Source organism: Diplotaxodon limnothrissa, linkage group LG7 (genome assembly GCF_057381915.1).
Source record: "Diplotaxodon limnothrissa isolate DT_005_m linkage group LG7, D_limnothrissa_male_GT1.1, whole genome shotgun sequence".
NCBI lineage: Eukaryota > Metazoa > Chordata > Actinopteri > Cichliformes > Cichlidae > Diplotaxodon > Diplotaxodon limnothrissa.
The window spans coordinates 25,403,711-25,421,363 of record NC_140602.1 but is presented as its reverse complement, the minus strand read 5'-3'; the positions used below and the strand labels follow the sequence as shown (position 1 = coordinate 25,421,363).

Here is a 17,653-nt window from a genome sequence, read left to right as displayed (position 1 = left end):
TAATTTATTTGGGACCACACAAACCTACTACCAGTGTGAGGTTTTTTAAGGACAGTAATAACTTAGACATCCTCTGTAATTAACCCGAGCAGTCATTACCAAATTGGGGGAAAGAAAGATCACATTAGCATCACCATAAGAACAAGATGTGACCATGAAATAAATAGTTTACCTTGTGGGGACATTATTTTGGTCCCCAGATGGAAACAGAGTAAAAATGACTCTCATCAACAGAATGTAATCATACATTCATCTGCACACACACACACACACACACACACACACACACACACACACACACACACACACACACACACTTAAACATATGGATGCCATTTGTATCAAGAAATAAGATGTACAACATCTGGCAGTTGTGGGGAAGTTATTACTTTTAAATTATAAAGCTTCAACCTGTTAGCAATTCATCGAGTCAGTATTTTTGGAAACTGCAGCTAACACTCAAGATATTCATCTATTTACTTCAATTACAGAGTACTTTAATGGGCCAACATTTCTAGCTAATCTAATCAGCTGTCCTAAATACTGAAAGTAACTTTTAGCAGAGGTGAATCTCCTAAAGTTGCACTATTTTGGAGCACAGACTGTGACCTAAGCACAAGACAGTGCTGTGTAAAACAGTAACTTATTTTGATTGAAAGCTATCCACGTCTGCTGTAAGGTAACTGAAATGTCTGTGGCTCCACACAACAATTTTTTTAAAGATATGATTTTATAATAAAATCGTTGCTCAGATGTGCACTTAGAGCTCCTGCTAAGTCTCTGAATTTGAGCTTTGCACGAAATTGCTGCCTTACAGCTAAGTTCTCATCTTTTCTCTCTACCTCCAAACTGTAATTTATCTGTCTGTTGAAAAGATTGAGTGTTCATGCCAACATTGCTGCTCTCTGTTTGTTTAGGTGGGGTCACTTTGGTATTCAAGTTGAAACTGTATTCTGACACTATTATAGAGCAACAGCGGTGACTTGATAATGGTAATCCATGTCTTTCAACAAGCCTGAGTTTGTCCATCCCTTATGCTCCTTCATCCATGACTCCACTGTAAGAGAACAGTAATGTTCTCTAATGCACATTACTATATCTGCCATCAATCATCAGCAGCCCTCAGTTTCACTCTAAAACCATGACTTTTTTTGTTTGATTAATTTCTTTATTTGTTTTTTAAAATTCATTTTATGCAAAACCCTCAAAAAAGAGTTTTGCGACTTATATTTACAAACGTAACTTATGGATGACTGCTATAATCAGTAAGTCAGTATCTTCTTCCAATAAGGCCTTGTCATCAGGACAAGTGGCTCAATAATTGTGCAGGATCATACTGGGAGCTTTTAAAAACCCTGTAATCTGCACAGGAGTTGAATGGCCTGCAGTGCAGCCATTGTGTCGACACTGGAGCTACTCATCACCTCCGGGGACCAAAGGGAGCACTGAGAACACAGTTTCTCTGCATGTGAAAAGAAGGCTGCTTTATGAATCACCCCAGTCACTGGTTAGTCACCTTAGATACTCATTACACTGTTCACATTTAGACAATAGCCACCCAGAAGAGTCAAAAACGGTGAGGCATTAGATGTACTGAAGGATGAACCGTTGTATAAAAAAGAAGCACAACTTTTGTGTACAAGTATCATTTTGGTTATACCATGCTGAGTGATGGTGTCCCTCTCCATTCTCTTGCCATCTTAATATCAATGTGAAAAATGCTCTCTTGGCAGGTCATCAAAGAGCTGCAGACTGTATTTCTGCACCTCCTGACAGTATCTAGTACTCTGTTTTCGTGCCAGTTCAAAAGCTGCTGTGTTGAAATGAGGACAGCAGCAGCACAGATGGATGAGAGTGTGCACTGCTGAACTAAAACTGAGGCTTAATCCTGAAGGTTAGAGACCTCTGGGTGAAATGAGGATATGGTTTTTGGCAAATATTAAAAAAACAAAACACATATATGCAAACTGCTTTTTTGTGCACACTGAATGGGGGTGGCATTTTTTTTCTTTTTCTTTTTCGTTGTTATTCCGCTAGTGGACCCAAATATCTCAACAACAGTCAGGTGAATTCTTGTTCCCCACCAGACTAATCTAATGACTATTTCCACATGAGGTTGATTTCAAGGTTCAAGGTTCTTTATTTGTCACATGCATAGTTCTACAAGTATAACACACAGTGAAATGTAGCCTGACACGCTCCTCGACATGTGCAAAAATTGGGGGGGCTGTAGAGGAAGAACATTATATATATATATATATATATATATATATATATATATATATATATATATATATATATATATATAGTATATAATATGTTATGTTTTAGTGATCTGTCTCAACAGCTGTTTGACTGATTGCCTGAAAGTTGTTTTTTGACATGTGGTAGCCTGAAGAAAAATCTCAAAAGACTTGTTTGGTAATCACTTGACTCCTCACCCATTGCAGTTATAACAGCTTCGACTCTTCTGGGGCTGCTTTCCACAAAACTTTGGCGTGTGTTCATGGGAATTTCTGACCATTTTTCTAGAAGCACATTTGTGAGGTCACCCACTGATGTTGGATGAGAAGGCCTGGCTCACAGTCTCTACTCTAATTAATCCCAAAGATGTTCTGTCAGGTTGAGGTCAGGACTCTGTGCAGGTCAGTCAAGTTCTTCTACACCAAACTTGCTCATCCGTGTCTTTATGGACCTTTCCTTGTGCACAGGTGTGTAGTCATGTTCGAACAGGAAGGGGCCATCCCCAGACCTTTCCCAAAAAGTTTCAATTGAACTAAGAGGCTGAACTCAACTGAAAAACAACCACACACCAAAATCCCCCCTCCACCATACTTTACACTTGACATAATGCAGTCAGATAAGTACTGTTCTCCTAGCAACCGCCAAACTTAGACTCATCCATCAGACTGCCAGAAGGAGAAGTGTGGTTTGTCACTCCAGAGAACACGTCTTCACTGCTCAAGAGTCCAGCATGCTTTACATCACAGCACCTGACGCTTTGGATCACGCTTGGTGATGTAAAGTTTCAATGGGGCTGCTTGGCCACTGAAACCTATTCCATGCAGGTCTCTGTGCATTGTTCTTAATCTGACAGATAAGGTTTGGAGGTCTGAAGTTATTGACTTTGCAGAAAGTTGGTGACCCATTATGGACCTCAGCATATGCTGAGCCCGCTCTGTGATTTTACATGTGATTTTATATGTGTGACCACTTCGTGGCTGAGGTGCTGTTATTTCTAATTGCTTCCACTGGACTGGACTTTGCACAGGTGGCATCCTTTGACAGTACCGAGCTGGAATTCACTGAGCTCCAGAAAACAACCCATTCTTTTACAAATGTTTGTAGAAGCAGTCTGCATTACTAGGTGCTTGATTTTATAAATCTGTGGCCATGAAAGTGGTTGGAACACCTAAATTCAATTATTTAGATGGGCAAGTGAATACCATTGCCAATATAGTGTAAGTCCAGCCCTAGAAGTCTAGAAGAAGGAAAAACATCTCTTCAGCTCTCTTGATCTGTGACCTTTACATGATCTCAAGCCCTAGTTTCAAGTCTTGGTGAATATTCTCAATTATGGCCCCTAGAAAGGAAAGTAAAGCAACATAGTATATTAAGACAGGCCTACTGTTTATAGTTGCCAACCTGTAAATGTGAACTTGGGGATGACTGTATATGATGACTGTATATAGTAGTAGAGATAATCAAGTCAGACTATGCACCATAAAAACTGGTGGTAGTCCCTCTATATGCTCTAACAAAGCTCTCTTCATCTTTATTGCTATTTTTGTGAAGGCTTAATATAAATGTGAGTGCTGGCCTCAAAGCACTGGCTTGCAAACATACTACCAAGGCACTTAATTTGCTTAAGAAAATCTTTGTTTGATCTTTGGGAATATTTTGGTAACTTCCCCAAATGGCACTTTTGCATACGTTGCATCAAAGCAGCTTGAGCTTTTGTAGTTGGATCATTGGTATATTCATAACAGCCCTGATTTTGTAACTGCTAAAATCTTTTCTTTTATTCACATTGCCCATTTGCTTTCCTTGTCATGTTCTGATACGTAAGAAGTTAAACATTTTTCTGGCTTAAATGTGGAGAGCTACTGTTTTTTTAAAACACCACTCTCACTGCTCACTCTCTACATGGCCTTCTGGGACTCTGGTGCGCTGCTAAGCCACAGATATGGGCTTTCAACACCAGTCTGGCTGTGATTGCACCCCCTTGGAATTCCTTGGTACGAGTTCACTCCCAGTCCTGATTATCAGCTCATTTCACAGTGATTACATTTTTGTGTGAGTGATTGTAGAGTTATTCTAGTGAGGAGTCAATTTGAGCAATATATTCCTAGCCAAGCTGGGATATAAAGCTGCTGCCTCATTAACTGTTTTTAAATTGTTACAGTATTTCTAATATTCATGATTCAGGTGGTATTATCCTTTATTTTGTTGATTTAAAAAACATTTTTTTGCCGTCATCCTCAGTTCTTGTTTCCCCCCTTTGTATTACATTGTTTTATGCACGAGATTGGCCTTAGTCCTTCTTTCAGTCTACTTCCTATCTGGTTTTAAAGTTGAGCTCCTTATGTGATTTTCTGTGCTCTTTTATTCTTTTCCTACCTTCATCAGTATTGTATTAAGTTCACCTGTTCCTTATTACTTTACCCTTCTTGTGTTTAGTTGGCTGCTGTAGCTCGAGTCTTTATCAGGTCATCATTTTTGTATACCTCGTCATTTCTCTTTGTTTTCCTGAATTAATTTTTTGCTCATATAAGGTGTTTTTTCTGCCACCACTCTCCAGCTTTTTCCATCATTTCCTGTCTACTTTTTTTCTCCACTGAGCAATATATCTCAACCTGACATCCAACAACCAACCTGAAAGTCGGTTTTTTTTAAAGTGAATATCAACTGCCTTTCTTACCTTTGAAGCAGTGAAAAACTCTTGAAACAGCTCTGAAAACAGGTCACAGCAGGTTAAAAAGAAATGTTTTTAAGATTAAGATACAGTAAATAAGGACTATTTGAGGCAGGGGTAAAAATCTTCAGCTGTAAACTATCACGTTTCTGACTTGGACCTGGACTCAAAGGACACAAAGGTATAAAAGTTTCACAGGTTTATTGATGGGTTGGGGGTAAACGAAATTTTCTGCAAGATTTCTCGCCAAAGGAAAAATTCACAGATGGCTTCTTACAGAATTCTCCGTCAGGGAAGCTCAGAAATAAATATGTCTGCACAAAAGCCAAAACTATCACAGCATGTCCAACAGCGTAGCATCAGCTGAGAACTTTCTTCATCCTCAAGTAAAAAGAGGTAACAGTCAATTTCACACAGGTGAGCTAATTGACAACAGTTTCCATGTGCGTCATCCAGGAGCGCAGGGACACATGGAGGAAACCTCACCCTGAAACAAACTTGCAGAGAAAATTCATGCACACTCACACACACACACAAGTGCACGTGCACATACAGACAGGAGAGAAAGACAAAACAAAGAGAAGAATCAGATAGAAAATGGCATGTCATTACAGGAGGACCAGAGGACCTTGACAAAAAGCATGCCGGTCTGATTTTAAGATGTTCTCAGTAAAGTACACTGGCTGGGCCACATGCTGAATTATGGATTTAGGCCTCACTCAGCTCGCAGCTGAATGTGAAAAACGACAAGGAGCTCACATTTTAGGCGCTGAAGCCAGAGTGGTTTTGATAAATTGAGTCTAGTAATAATTGTATTTTCCAAAGTAAGGTGCTCTTCAATTTGAAAAACACCCTGTGAAAAATGTCCATATGTTTCACAGGCAATAAGGGTGTTGTAAATAATGCAAAAAACGCTCAAGTAATGTATTCGAGGTTTAACAAGAGAATTACATGCTTTAATGGAGGCATTGGTCATGCTCACAAAAAACTCCATACTTCTCTTTTCGGTTCACATACAACAGCTCTTGTGATTTTTTAGCAGTTTGTTTCAGAGTAGCATCAGCCTGAAGTGTTAATATAGTGCCCATATTATGATCTCGGTTTCCATTTCACAATAATTCCTCCATCATTTTAATAAATGACAGCAGACATTGTGGGCTGCTGGCTTTATCCCAGTGTAATCATGTTCTGAAATACCATGAAAGGTGACTCATCTGCTGTAATACTTTTTCAGTTGCTCAGAGCTCCAGGTTTGGAGCATGTTACAGACAGGTTTAGTGTCTCTGTGTGATGTGCTTGGAAAGAAGTGGTTCCTAAAATGGTAAGCCTGTCATAAATCTGACCTCTATAAAGCTCAAAATGCAAACCTTTTATGAAGGTGTTACGGGCCACAGAGGTGCTGATGCTGTTCTTTGAGCTTCTTGGCATTTAGAACGTATTCTGCTGGGAGTCGCTCTGCTTTTTCTTTTGTTGCTGATGTCACCTGTGCAGTCCTGATTTAGAGCAGGTTCCTCCTGAGACCAGAGAGACTGAGTCATATAATTTGTGTTCCTGCAGATCACTAATATGGGCAGATGGGGGGGAAAAAAAGACAAAGCAGATACTTCTGATACAAAATTAAAAAGCAGAGGGAAGAGGGAACAATAATTTATTTATTTTACCACAACAAAGCAATGTATGTAAACCTTTCTGTTCTACACTGATTTTTGCCTCTTTGAAACTGTAAGTTGTCCCATGCTGTTTTATGAACCCACATATTCAGTCAAGCACTAATAGTAGTTTAAAACCAGTAAGTGCTGCAGGTTGGCTGCCCTTCTATGACTTGCTGCTGCAGCTGGATGCGTAACAAATACATCAAAGGTAACATGTTTCTCTTTCATGTGGTGTTCTCATTATTTTACCCAGTGCCTATGTAAAAGAATCCATGCAAAAACAATGGACTATCAACAGGGGGCGCCAACAACCTAACAACAAGACCCTCTGCTCTGGAGTTAAGTTTTTTTTTTACATCGTACAAATGAAATACAGTAAGTTATTAATGTATACAATGAGAAATCTTTGCATCCATGGTATTTGTGTGTTTTAAGGGGTGGTGGGTTTACTTTATTGGCCCATGCTATCAGCCTCCCTGGTTTCATTTCAAGCCAAACTCATTAAAGACTTTTAATGAGTGTGAGCTGACTCAGCAGGTCAGAATGGCACCGCATGACTTTGGTGATAAGAATGAGTGTATGTGTGTGTTTTTGTGTTACAGTGATACTCACCTAAGAACTTTCAAGTATCATACACTCATCCTCTGCAGGCCTGACAGAAGACCTTTAAACAGGCACTTTTTGTCACAGAGCATTTAGCTGACTATACCAAACCAATGTACTTTAAATATCAAAACATTTATAATGACATTAAAGAAATTTGAACTAGTGTAACTGTTAAGCAGTCGACAGATTTTAAACATTTTAGTGGTTTGTGTTCTTTTTTTAACACTAGTGACAAAAAAGTGCATATTTTTATTTATTTTTGATTAATTTGGAGTACTGTTTATTCAAGGTGTCTCAAATCTGGATTTGCTGCAGTAACTGAGCTAAAACGTAGTGGAGTACAAACATGTTACTATTTACTCAAATTACACCTAAATGATAAAGGTTTCATTTAGAATTTTGTACAATGCTAATTCTACCTTTAAATATTCTAAATCAGTGTTTGAGGTGGTGTATAAATTTGTGCATGTGTGCACAATTTACTTTTTTACACAGATGAAATCAAAGTGCCAAATCTTTAACTTGAGGACGTTTTCATCAATATTAAAAGAACTACAGAACTGCTCTTTTACTACAAGTGTTTAGTTGGACACTCCATACAGAGGTGTAGAGAGAAAAAACAACAGCCTATGAGCCATATCGCCGCATCTTCCAAGCATGGCAGTGCATCTGCTATGGTTTAGTCACTGATATTCTCTAATGATTTCACTGTCGACGGAAACAACAGGACGTGCAGCTATATGAGTGAAGAGAAAGAAGATGATTATCACCCAGTCTCTGCGAAAGACACAGATCCCCCCACACATTAGGTGGTTGCAGTGAACTGAAGTCTGTGTGTCCAAAGTCCAACCAAAAATTTCAAGCGTGAGGCTTTAGTTTGACCGGCTCATCACATCTGCATCTGTCCAATTACTTTTGAGTACCAAACCACTCTCACTATTACTTCTTTTATACTCAAGCAGTGATGATTCTGGTGCTCAATACAGAACCTTCTATACATTTCCACTGCATGTTTCTATTACCAGCTTTTTCACAGAAGCACAGCACAAGATATTTGTTAAGCTCACAGTTTTTTGGGTTTTTTTTGGAATCCCTGTTGTTAGTGATTTTGGGAAGGGCTGCCACCCAGCAATGATTTACAGATGTAGCCTGGGGATGCTGTTCTTTCCACGCAAATTGCCTAACTTTTACTACATAATGGTGTATGCTTGATTCTTAAGGCTGTCTCAAGAATGTGTGCTGTTTAAAGCACCAAGGCAGATCTGGCTCCTCAGCAGAAGCAGATAGCAGATAAACGCTATCTGAGATGCATCTGCCCCTTTGAGCTGTTCCATCTACTGTTCACTGAAACCTCATTAGAAGTATTCTCAATGAAAAAGGGGCTGTCAAGAAGCCATCTTTAAGCAAGGGAGAAAAAGCTGATATATGCCAAATTACACAAGAAATACAACAATAATCAGCGGAAACAGTGATGAATCTAAATGAGAAAATATTAGTTCAGTGTGCACAGAGGATTCAGGAGAGAGGTACAACAATGAGTGTCCACAGCCATCGGTAAAACATGGTCGAGGCTCTGGCGTTGGGGTGCATGGGAGCTTAATGTTGGGAAATTGATGGAATTTTGATGGCAACAGCTTTACTTTCAGCATGACAATCACCCAAAAAAAACGCTGCCAATGCATTAAATGCATCCCTGGGTAGAAAAGCACATTAGGGAACACTATAAGTTATGGATTAGCCTCCCCAGAACCAGGACCTCCACGTTGTTGAAGCAGCGTGGAATCATCTTGACAGAGAACGGAGCAAAAGAAGTAACATTTAAAGAATAACTTCACTATATGTAAGTGGAGAAATGTCGTACGGCACAGCAGCGTATCTAACAGGGAATGAACACACAAGTCTGAGATGTGTGTGTTTGAGATCAGTGGTGTCCCCTACATTCCTGTGCTTCTGACTCACTTAATGACTCTAGCAGGAAAAACATGCACCATTTACCTTTTTACTGTGATCCTATCAACAGTCCCACCTGTCCCCTTTTTGAACATGTGTGTGGCCGTGATTCACTTACAAGAGGAGACAGGCGAACATATACAGACACAAATACCAGGAAGGGCATCCAGTACAAACACACGAGTAAAAGAGGGTTTAAATTAGCCTGCTGTTGACTTTAGATGGGATTAATAAGAAGGAGTGGACAAGTTGATTTACAGATTAGGGATAATGTGTTTGTTACCATGTAGGTAATTCTCAGATTTGTGTTTTAGAAAAAATATTAATAGCAGTTGGCAGCTGTGAAAGGTCGTTGGTTCGATTCCAGTTGGAGACACAAAACTCTGCAGAATTGTTTCAGGAAGGGCATCCAGTGGAAAACTCTGCAAAGTCAAAACATGTAGAGCTTCGCCCCTGGTGAAAAAGGGTGCATATACTTAAAAGCATGCTTTTAAGCCAATAAATGTCTTTCAATCAGTCGGTTAACATGCATTCAACACGGCCTCAGTCAGAAAAACCCAGTGGCATTAAAGGCAGCAGAGTGAGAGACTGAGTGAACAGGGATGAAAGACAAGACAAGCCTGGTGCAGCAGGAGTGAGATGAATGCTTAGAGTGAGATGCAGAGGCAGACATATGTCATGCTTGCATTAGCTGGGGATTAACATGGCTTTTTATTAGGATAATTTAAAGCCTTAGGGAAAAGAAAATAGAACAAGCCAGCTAGGATACCTGCATCACGTCCATGTTCTCCTGGTGTCTTGGAAATTTCCACCATAGCTGTCTTCCTCTTTGTCTATATCGACTTTTAGGTTTGAGAAAAAAAAAAAACGGTGGTCTTATAACTGAAATAGGTAAAAAAAGACAGTTATACCATCCTAGTATAGACTGACTTAATGGGACTCAGTGAAATGTATCAACATTTATACACATTTAACGTTGTATAACTTTGATGATTTTCAACTTGTCCTTATTAAACGATGATTTCTAATTATAGGCTAGAGCAGGGGTCGGCAACCCTAGGCACGCGTGCCACAGCTGGCACGCGAAGGGTTAACTGATGGCATGACCATAGCTGGACTGGCCATCGGGCATACCGGGCATTTGCTCGGTGACTTTTTTTTCTTTGTAACGGTATAAACAATGAAAGGTGGTGGATTGGCCAGATGCTGGTCGGTGTGTAAAAATAACTCGGTTGTTTGGTGGTAGCTATGGCAGCTTCCACAGATTCAGTACCATTAGCAAGTGGTGGAGGCCAGCAGGTGGATGAGAGAAAGGGGAGGCAGGAGGAGGAGAGACCCGAGGCGGCCGCCAGTCCGAGTGTCAGGTGAACTGAACTTCAGGTAAGAAGTTATGACCTGCAGTCTATCTGTGTCAGATATGAACCAAGTTTAGGTGGAGTTTATTTTCGTTGTGCTGACTTTTTACAGTCTGTTACAATAACTCGTACTGCCTGAGCTAGCATGACGGAGTTTCTATACAGCTGTTCAGTTGCTATGATGTTACTGATAGTGAACTTTATTTTATTCTTAAGGTTAGTTAGTAGAGTTGCCAACCGTCCCGTAAAAACACGGAATCGTCCCGCATTAAGAGAAAATATTACTTGTTTCGTGTTGAGGTGAAAAGGAACAGTTTGTCCCGGACTTCAGCTAGAATGGAAAAAGACACAAAGCTGGATTGATCCTGTCTCTTTACGCTGCACAGCTACTTCTTCTTCTCTCATTCTCTCTCTCTCCCTCTCCTGTTGCTACTTCAGTCATGAAACTGATCAATGATCAGCTGATCGGCTTTTCTCTCTTGTTTGTTTATCGCCCACTTTGCGCCAGAAAGAGGAAACTGCCGGATGCTAAACAACAGCAGCACGTTTAAGCTTGATCAGCTGTTGCTAGAATTTATTTAATATTCATTTCTAGTATCAGCTGATGTTTGCTGGAGCCACAGCTGTAAAAGCTGCTGGTCATGATATCGGTTTGGATATGTGGTGAGAGGGAAACATGAGGATGAAACCAGGAGATGTCCTTACTGAATCATCAGAGCTGAACAGGTGATGGAGAAACAGGTTTACCTTTTAGGTGACATGAATGAGTTGAAGGGAAGTAATGAACTGTTTTGCCAGGGGGGCAGGTAGGGCATTAACAGGGAAAGGGGGGCACAAAGAAATACTTTCTTATTCTCATTTAAAATCTCTCACTTTTAATAAATAATTATCTGAAGCTTACAACCAAAGTTTTTATCTGACGTAAAATGTATAGAAATCATACATATAACATCGAAGCAGTTGGAATACATAGATGTGCGTGTTCATGGAGCTGCATTTTCACCTGCTGGACATCACTACCTGACAAGTTTAACTGTCTTCAGAACATTGCAGAGGCCTTATTGACAGTATTTGGCTCTACATGTCTGTGTGAGCAGATTTTCTCTCACATGAGTCTGTATAACCGTTATAACTGTATAACGGTAACCGTCTGAATGCTGGACACTTGGAGACCTGTGTCTCTGAGTGGGAGACCAGAGATCAGAGTGTATTAACAAACATGCCATTTTGACCCAGTTTATTTTTCTTATCATTGTTGTGAGGAGACCATAAATAGCATTCGTATTTTCTGTTGTACAGTTCATTTGCTGTTATGGAGTCTTTGTTATGGATAAAAAGTGTCTTTTTTTGTTGCAAAACAGCTGATAACTATTCGCTGATAGCTGCCAACATCTGCGAACAAATATAATTCTATAAAGTGGTCCTATATAGTGTGTAACTGTTAATATAGAGCGTTATTAAATGTATTGCTAATGCAATCATATGGCACATTGACTTCTGAGGAAATTTTAAATGGCACTCGCCATCAGAAAGGTTGCCGACCCCTGGGCTAGATAAAGAAAAACCCAAAACGTTACAACATGTAAGCTGTTAAGCAAACGTAGGTCCTGCTGTTTCTGTATAATTGATAGATGGTCATAATAATACTATTAAATCAGTGATTTAAGCTATAATCTTATCCCCGATTTCAACAAACATGAAATGCATAAACACACAATAGGACTAAACTGCTTACTAGGTAAAAATCCACAGTGGCATATTACAACAGATTGTGTGACTCATCTTACTAAAGAAAAACTTTAAACCACACCTTCTACCTTGTTGCTGTAGGCCTTAAAAAGTCGCACATATTACTTTCAACAAGTACGTTTGTTTGAAACAAATTAATCAAAGTTTCACCATCAAGCCCACACAGTGTCACTGAGTGCATTCAGTGCAGTAAAGACCCTGAAGGCCACGGCACCTTAATGTATCTTGCAAAGATGAAGGAATGCTTTTCTTTTGTTTTTCTTCACACTGTAACACATTGTGTTTGTGCGCGTGGGCCACCATGTTCTTATTCATTTACACCGTTGCATCCTAGCATTTTCAATGCAGCATTATAAATACTGTAGTCACAATATTGCATATATACAATAAAAAGTTAATGTTTTGTAAGAAAAATACGCTTTTTTTTTTTTTTGCAAAAGAAAATGGTTAGGTTTGATCAATAACATAATTTTTGGGGCACAAGTAGTATTTTCAAATGACATTTGCAAAGGTATCTAAAGACATCCCAAAAAGTTGGTTCTGTTCATCTGGAGGTAGCGTTTTTAGTTGGAGAAAACGTGTCACCACTCATCCAAGTCACTTCTGTCTTAGCAGCCTGCAGGTTTCTTCACCCTTATAAACAGTACATTTGCTCAATGACTGAAACAAGCACCACTAGTGAACACTGAGCTGTGAGGTCAGTTCCTTGATCTGAACACAGTTTAGATCAACACAGTTAATGGCAGCAGCTTCACACAGTCATCAACCACATGTACAAGAAATTCAATAATATATATGAAAAAAAACGAACAATAATCATGAAATGCATATCCATTCATTCTGACTTTGACCTCAGAGGCTAGTATAGTATAGTTTATTTTGCATCTGCAGAGATTTATGGATTCTAATATGAATACAAACATTAATTAAGAACTTGTCTGATTCATTGGAATCAGAAATGGTAAAATACAGCTGAAAACCCTTTTCAGTCCAAACCTTGTTCACCTAATCACACACTTACCCACAAATAGTTTGACACGCAGTCTGTAGTAGCCAAGCTTTGAACCGCTAACCTTTACCTTTTCAGTCATTTCCACCCCACAACTTAAAAGTGACAGTTAACAGTAAAAACCAAGAAAATGTTGCTTAAGTCAGCACACAATTCACAGTAAAAGAATACAGATTAGATCGAATTTACTTTTGTCAAACACCAGCAACAACCTTTTCATCTCTTGAAGATGTTCCTGAAGAGGTTTGTGGCTCTTGGACTGAGACTATTTGCTGTGTAACGGCACAAAACTACCCAGTCCTGAAAGTCAAGCTGTCACCTCAGTTAGACAGAGAGAGAAGGGGGAAAGTCTAGACTAGGTATATAAAATGAGTGAAAGAAAAGAGGGAAGCTAGAGTTGAGGGGTCAGAGGTCACCTACAGGCAGTGGAAACAAAAAAGGGTGAATGTCAGAACAAAGGCAGTAATTGAAGGCAGGCACTGTATCACTCTCACACAGTTTGAGAACAACTATTCTGTCTGTGCCTAACTAAGGATCATTTAAAAAAACAAAACAAAACTTCAAACAGGTTTTCTCAAATATGCGTACAGTGTGTGATTTCACCAACAATACCTTTATTGTTCATTGTGGAAGCATTTTTGACTCAGTAGCAGCTGCATGTTGGCTACATATGGAAAGCATGATGCAGCAGTACCCTGCGTAGTAATTACAGTTCTCTGTGGTTGTTTTATGTTCACCTCAAAGGACGGTTTGTTCAGTAAAAAAAAAAAAGCATGGCCAACTCAACGGTAAGCAAAGGACGTAAAGAAGAGTAAATGAATTCTGATAATATAGCTTTATTACACTGACAGAATTCAACTGACATTACATAGGAACATGTACCTTCAGGATTTTTTGTATAGACGAATTCATACACACACACACACACACACACACGCACGCACGCACGCACGCACGCACGCACGCACACACAGAACAGACAGTGTTAAAAACAAACAAAGCATCAGAAAATCACATGATCTAAGAGACAGCAGTCTTTGAGTTTTGTGAGGCGGCTCCAGTTTGTACAACATTCTATATCGTTTTCAAGATGATTTACCAGCAATGAAGCTAAACGAGCATCCACACAGACCCACAACGAATCCACACGTCTCTGTCTGTATTTACCTAACGGCAGTGGTTCATATACAAGTGGTTTTAATCATTGTTTGTGGCATGATTCACTCACCCCTGGTCACCCCAGCGAAGAAGAGGCTCATCATCAATACAAAAATATAGTACAGCAATTTTCTTGTCATAGCAAACATTCATAACTGTCCATTAATGGCCCAATCATATCAGCGGCCATTCAGATTTTTTTTTTTAAACAACAACGTACAAGCAAAAAACAAAAATCTGCTACATATAGCAATGTTAAAATGGACACTGACCACATGAGTGAAGTTTTAGCCCATTGGTGACAAATTACTCGAATTGAGAGCTAACCAATTAAAAAATCAAACTGCTGCATTTCTGACAATCTGGTTTTCTTTTTTCAGGAAACCATTTAATTCCATTAATTTCAGCACACCGTATAATTCAAATTCAAGTTGTATATTCCAGTATAACACAAAAAGAAGTCATTTCTTGTTATATAATGGTCATCACAAATGTCACCACTTGGATTTAGGGACTTGAGTAAATTACAATGGCAAATTGATGCAGCAATACGTTTTTATACATTTGACTAACTGGCACATTCAAACAGAACAGAACATTTAAAATAGTGTTAGCCCAGCCTCTGTCCAGGCTGTACCCTGCCTCTTGCTCTAGCTGGGAGAGAAGCTTTGAGGCAGGTACCAATGTTCAATGCTTCTGTTCATATATATATACAGTATACTCAGAAATACAACCTAAAGATATAATACTGGGGCTGTTGTTGTTGTTGTGTATTCCACAAACACAACTTGCACAGAGACAAAACCCGACCATTTCTTGAGCTGCGATACTACTCTGCTACATATCCTGCACAGTGTGGTGAGAGAACTGCATCTCCGAACCCATGCTCTCCAGAATAAACAGAAAGAAAAGGATGAAAATTTTCTACAATTCTTCGAGTATCTTGTTCTTGCATTACAGACTGTAAAAAAACAAAACAAAACAAAAAACCAATTTATACTGGGTTCTACACAGCAATACCAATATGTTGGTAATAAGCTAATATTAGCTTATAACATCGGTCCAGCATCATATTGGTCTGACTCTAATTTTTAGATTGTGCTGAAATGAATAGAAGTAAATGGAATGAAATATCAAACCCTATCACATGCTTCTCAGAAAGTCTAAATTGTACATCATTTGTAGTCAAGAGGCAACAGATTTTTTCAAATACACGGGTAGGGTTGTTAAACATCAAAACAGAGCGATCATAAAAGAATATACAGCGGTCAGTTACAGTCAGATAAAATGACAGTCCTGTTTTGAGGCCAGACAAACACAGGGACTCTTTGAAGTGCGATAACTTGAGATTCTTCAGAGCACAACAAAAAATTTAAAAGTTATTCAAGGCATCAAAATATGAGCTTTGATTGAATGAATTAAATGTGAGATAAAAAACCTTGTGGCTGCGAACCCGTTTTATCAGCTACACTGTACACAGTTTTTCTGTCAATAAAATGCAAGCCGTACGAAACAGATGCTCGACATACAGTAAGCAACAACAACAAAACTCCCTGGACTTGCACGGTTCTCATTTATTACTCTTACTTCCAAGAAAACATCAAAGTGAGCTGCATTTTTATTTATTCATTTTTTGATATATAAGTTTCAAGTTGAAAAAAAAAAAAGGCTTTTATTTCACCACCAGAAACATCTGGGGATTCCCCACAGGTGAAACACATTTCTGAAAGGGGAATTTTTACCCATCAGAAAGTTAGTGGTCCAAAGACAATTACACAAATAAAGCATCCAGTGATCTGCACACAGGCAGCAGAATTTGTACACATCCCACTGTACACTTACACACTGCCACTAACCTCCAGTATGCCTCAGTTTACACACCTGAGGCAGAAAACCCATCAGAGCACAGGCTAGATTGTCTCTCAGGTAACATGAAGTCATGTTTACGGTTTGTGGAGGTGTGACTTTTATATATAACATGACTACGTGGCCATTTGTCACTCATTCACATTACAGATGCAGTAAAGGTCTGAGCCACATCCACTCATTGAAGCACATGCCACCCACAGAGGAGTAGAAAGCTACCCTGGTTTGTGTGTGGGTGCATCAGTCACTGAGATGTGCTTCTTCGATGGCCGTTTTGTCTACCGGAAATCTCCAAGGAGGCATTGTAGTTGTCTTGTACACGATGGAGGACGTTTGACCTCTTGCTCCTCTGGGTCAATGAAAGGTCAGAAAAGATTGACAAAAGTTGAAAAGGTCAGCCCTAAAGTTCTTGGAGACCACTGTCATTTGGTGACGCTTGAGAAGGTCAAAGGGCCACAATCAATGCACAGTGAGTGAAAGGTCTGTTTTCCCTCAGCATGCAGTGTCCAGTGTTTGGCAAATACATACAGTAGTTCTCAAACAGAGTCTTCATCACCTCACCTTTTCTTCCTTGCTTCATCCCTCCTTCCGAGTCTCATCCATCATCCGCTCCCTTTTCCCTTTTCAGGTGCAGCAGTCTTGGGCCACCTGACAGAAGAGTGGGGAGCGGGATGGCAGGGAAGTGGATGTTGAAGGCTCAGAGGAGGATGAGGAGGAGGAAACGGTGGAGGAGAGGAGGGAGGGGTAGGGGCTCATCTTGTCTATGTTGACGTACGTGGTGTTGAGCAGGACGTAGTGCTCGCCGCTGAAACTGGAGAAGATGGCAGAGATGCGGGAAACCAGCTCAGAGAATGAGGGCCGTCGTTCAGGCTTTGGGTGCCAACACTCGATCATGACCGTGTAGCTAAAAGCAGAGAAGAGACATTAAATCATGATGAAGGCAGGACATTACCATGTGGTTACACCTGTACACTGTACAGTGATTTGGCAAAATGTTTGAAATGTCAAAAGCTAGCATCTGAGATGTAGAGTATAAAGACTTAAAAGCTGCTGTATTGATGTGGGTATATTATATGTAATTGCTCCTCTCTAAGAAGTCTTTGTTTATGTGGCTTCTGAAATAACTTGCACAGCAGTAAAGCCTGACTGATTCAGGATTTCTAGGGTGAAAAGAAATCTATGTATGTATGTATGTTTGTTATATGTATAAGCTATGTGATGGACAAGATATCAAAACAGCCCACAGGACCTTTCTGATTGTTTTTATTTATACATATGTCTGTAAGAGGCCAAAATTCACTCATAATATCCGCCATGATATGATGTAATGGTTGGGCTCTACAAAAGAGGAAAATTAATTTACACTAATTGGAGACAAATGCTTACTTTACAA

General features: G+C 39.6%; 1 protein-coding gene across 1 annotated transcript in view; it reads right to left on the bottom strand.

Annotated features, from left to right (window-relative positions):
* Nucleotides 1-15,573: 15,573 nt before the first annotated feature.
* met (MET proto-oncogene, receptor tyrosine kinase) overlaps nt 15,574-17,653 on the bottom strand; it is a 68,520-nt gene continuing 66,440 nt past the window's right edge. The window contains exon 21 of the mRNA XM_085359473.1: nt 15,574-17,164. Within this exon, the coding sequence (XP_085215599.1) occupies nt 16,885-17,164 (280 nt within the window). The 3' untranslated portion in view covers nt 15,574-16,884. The remainder of the gene's footprint in view (nt 17,165-17,653) is intronic.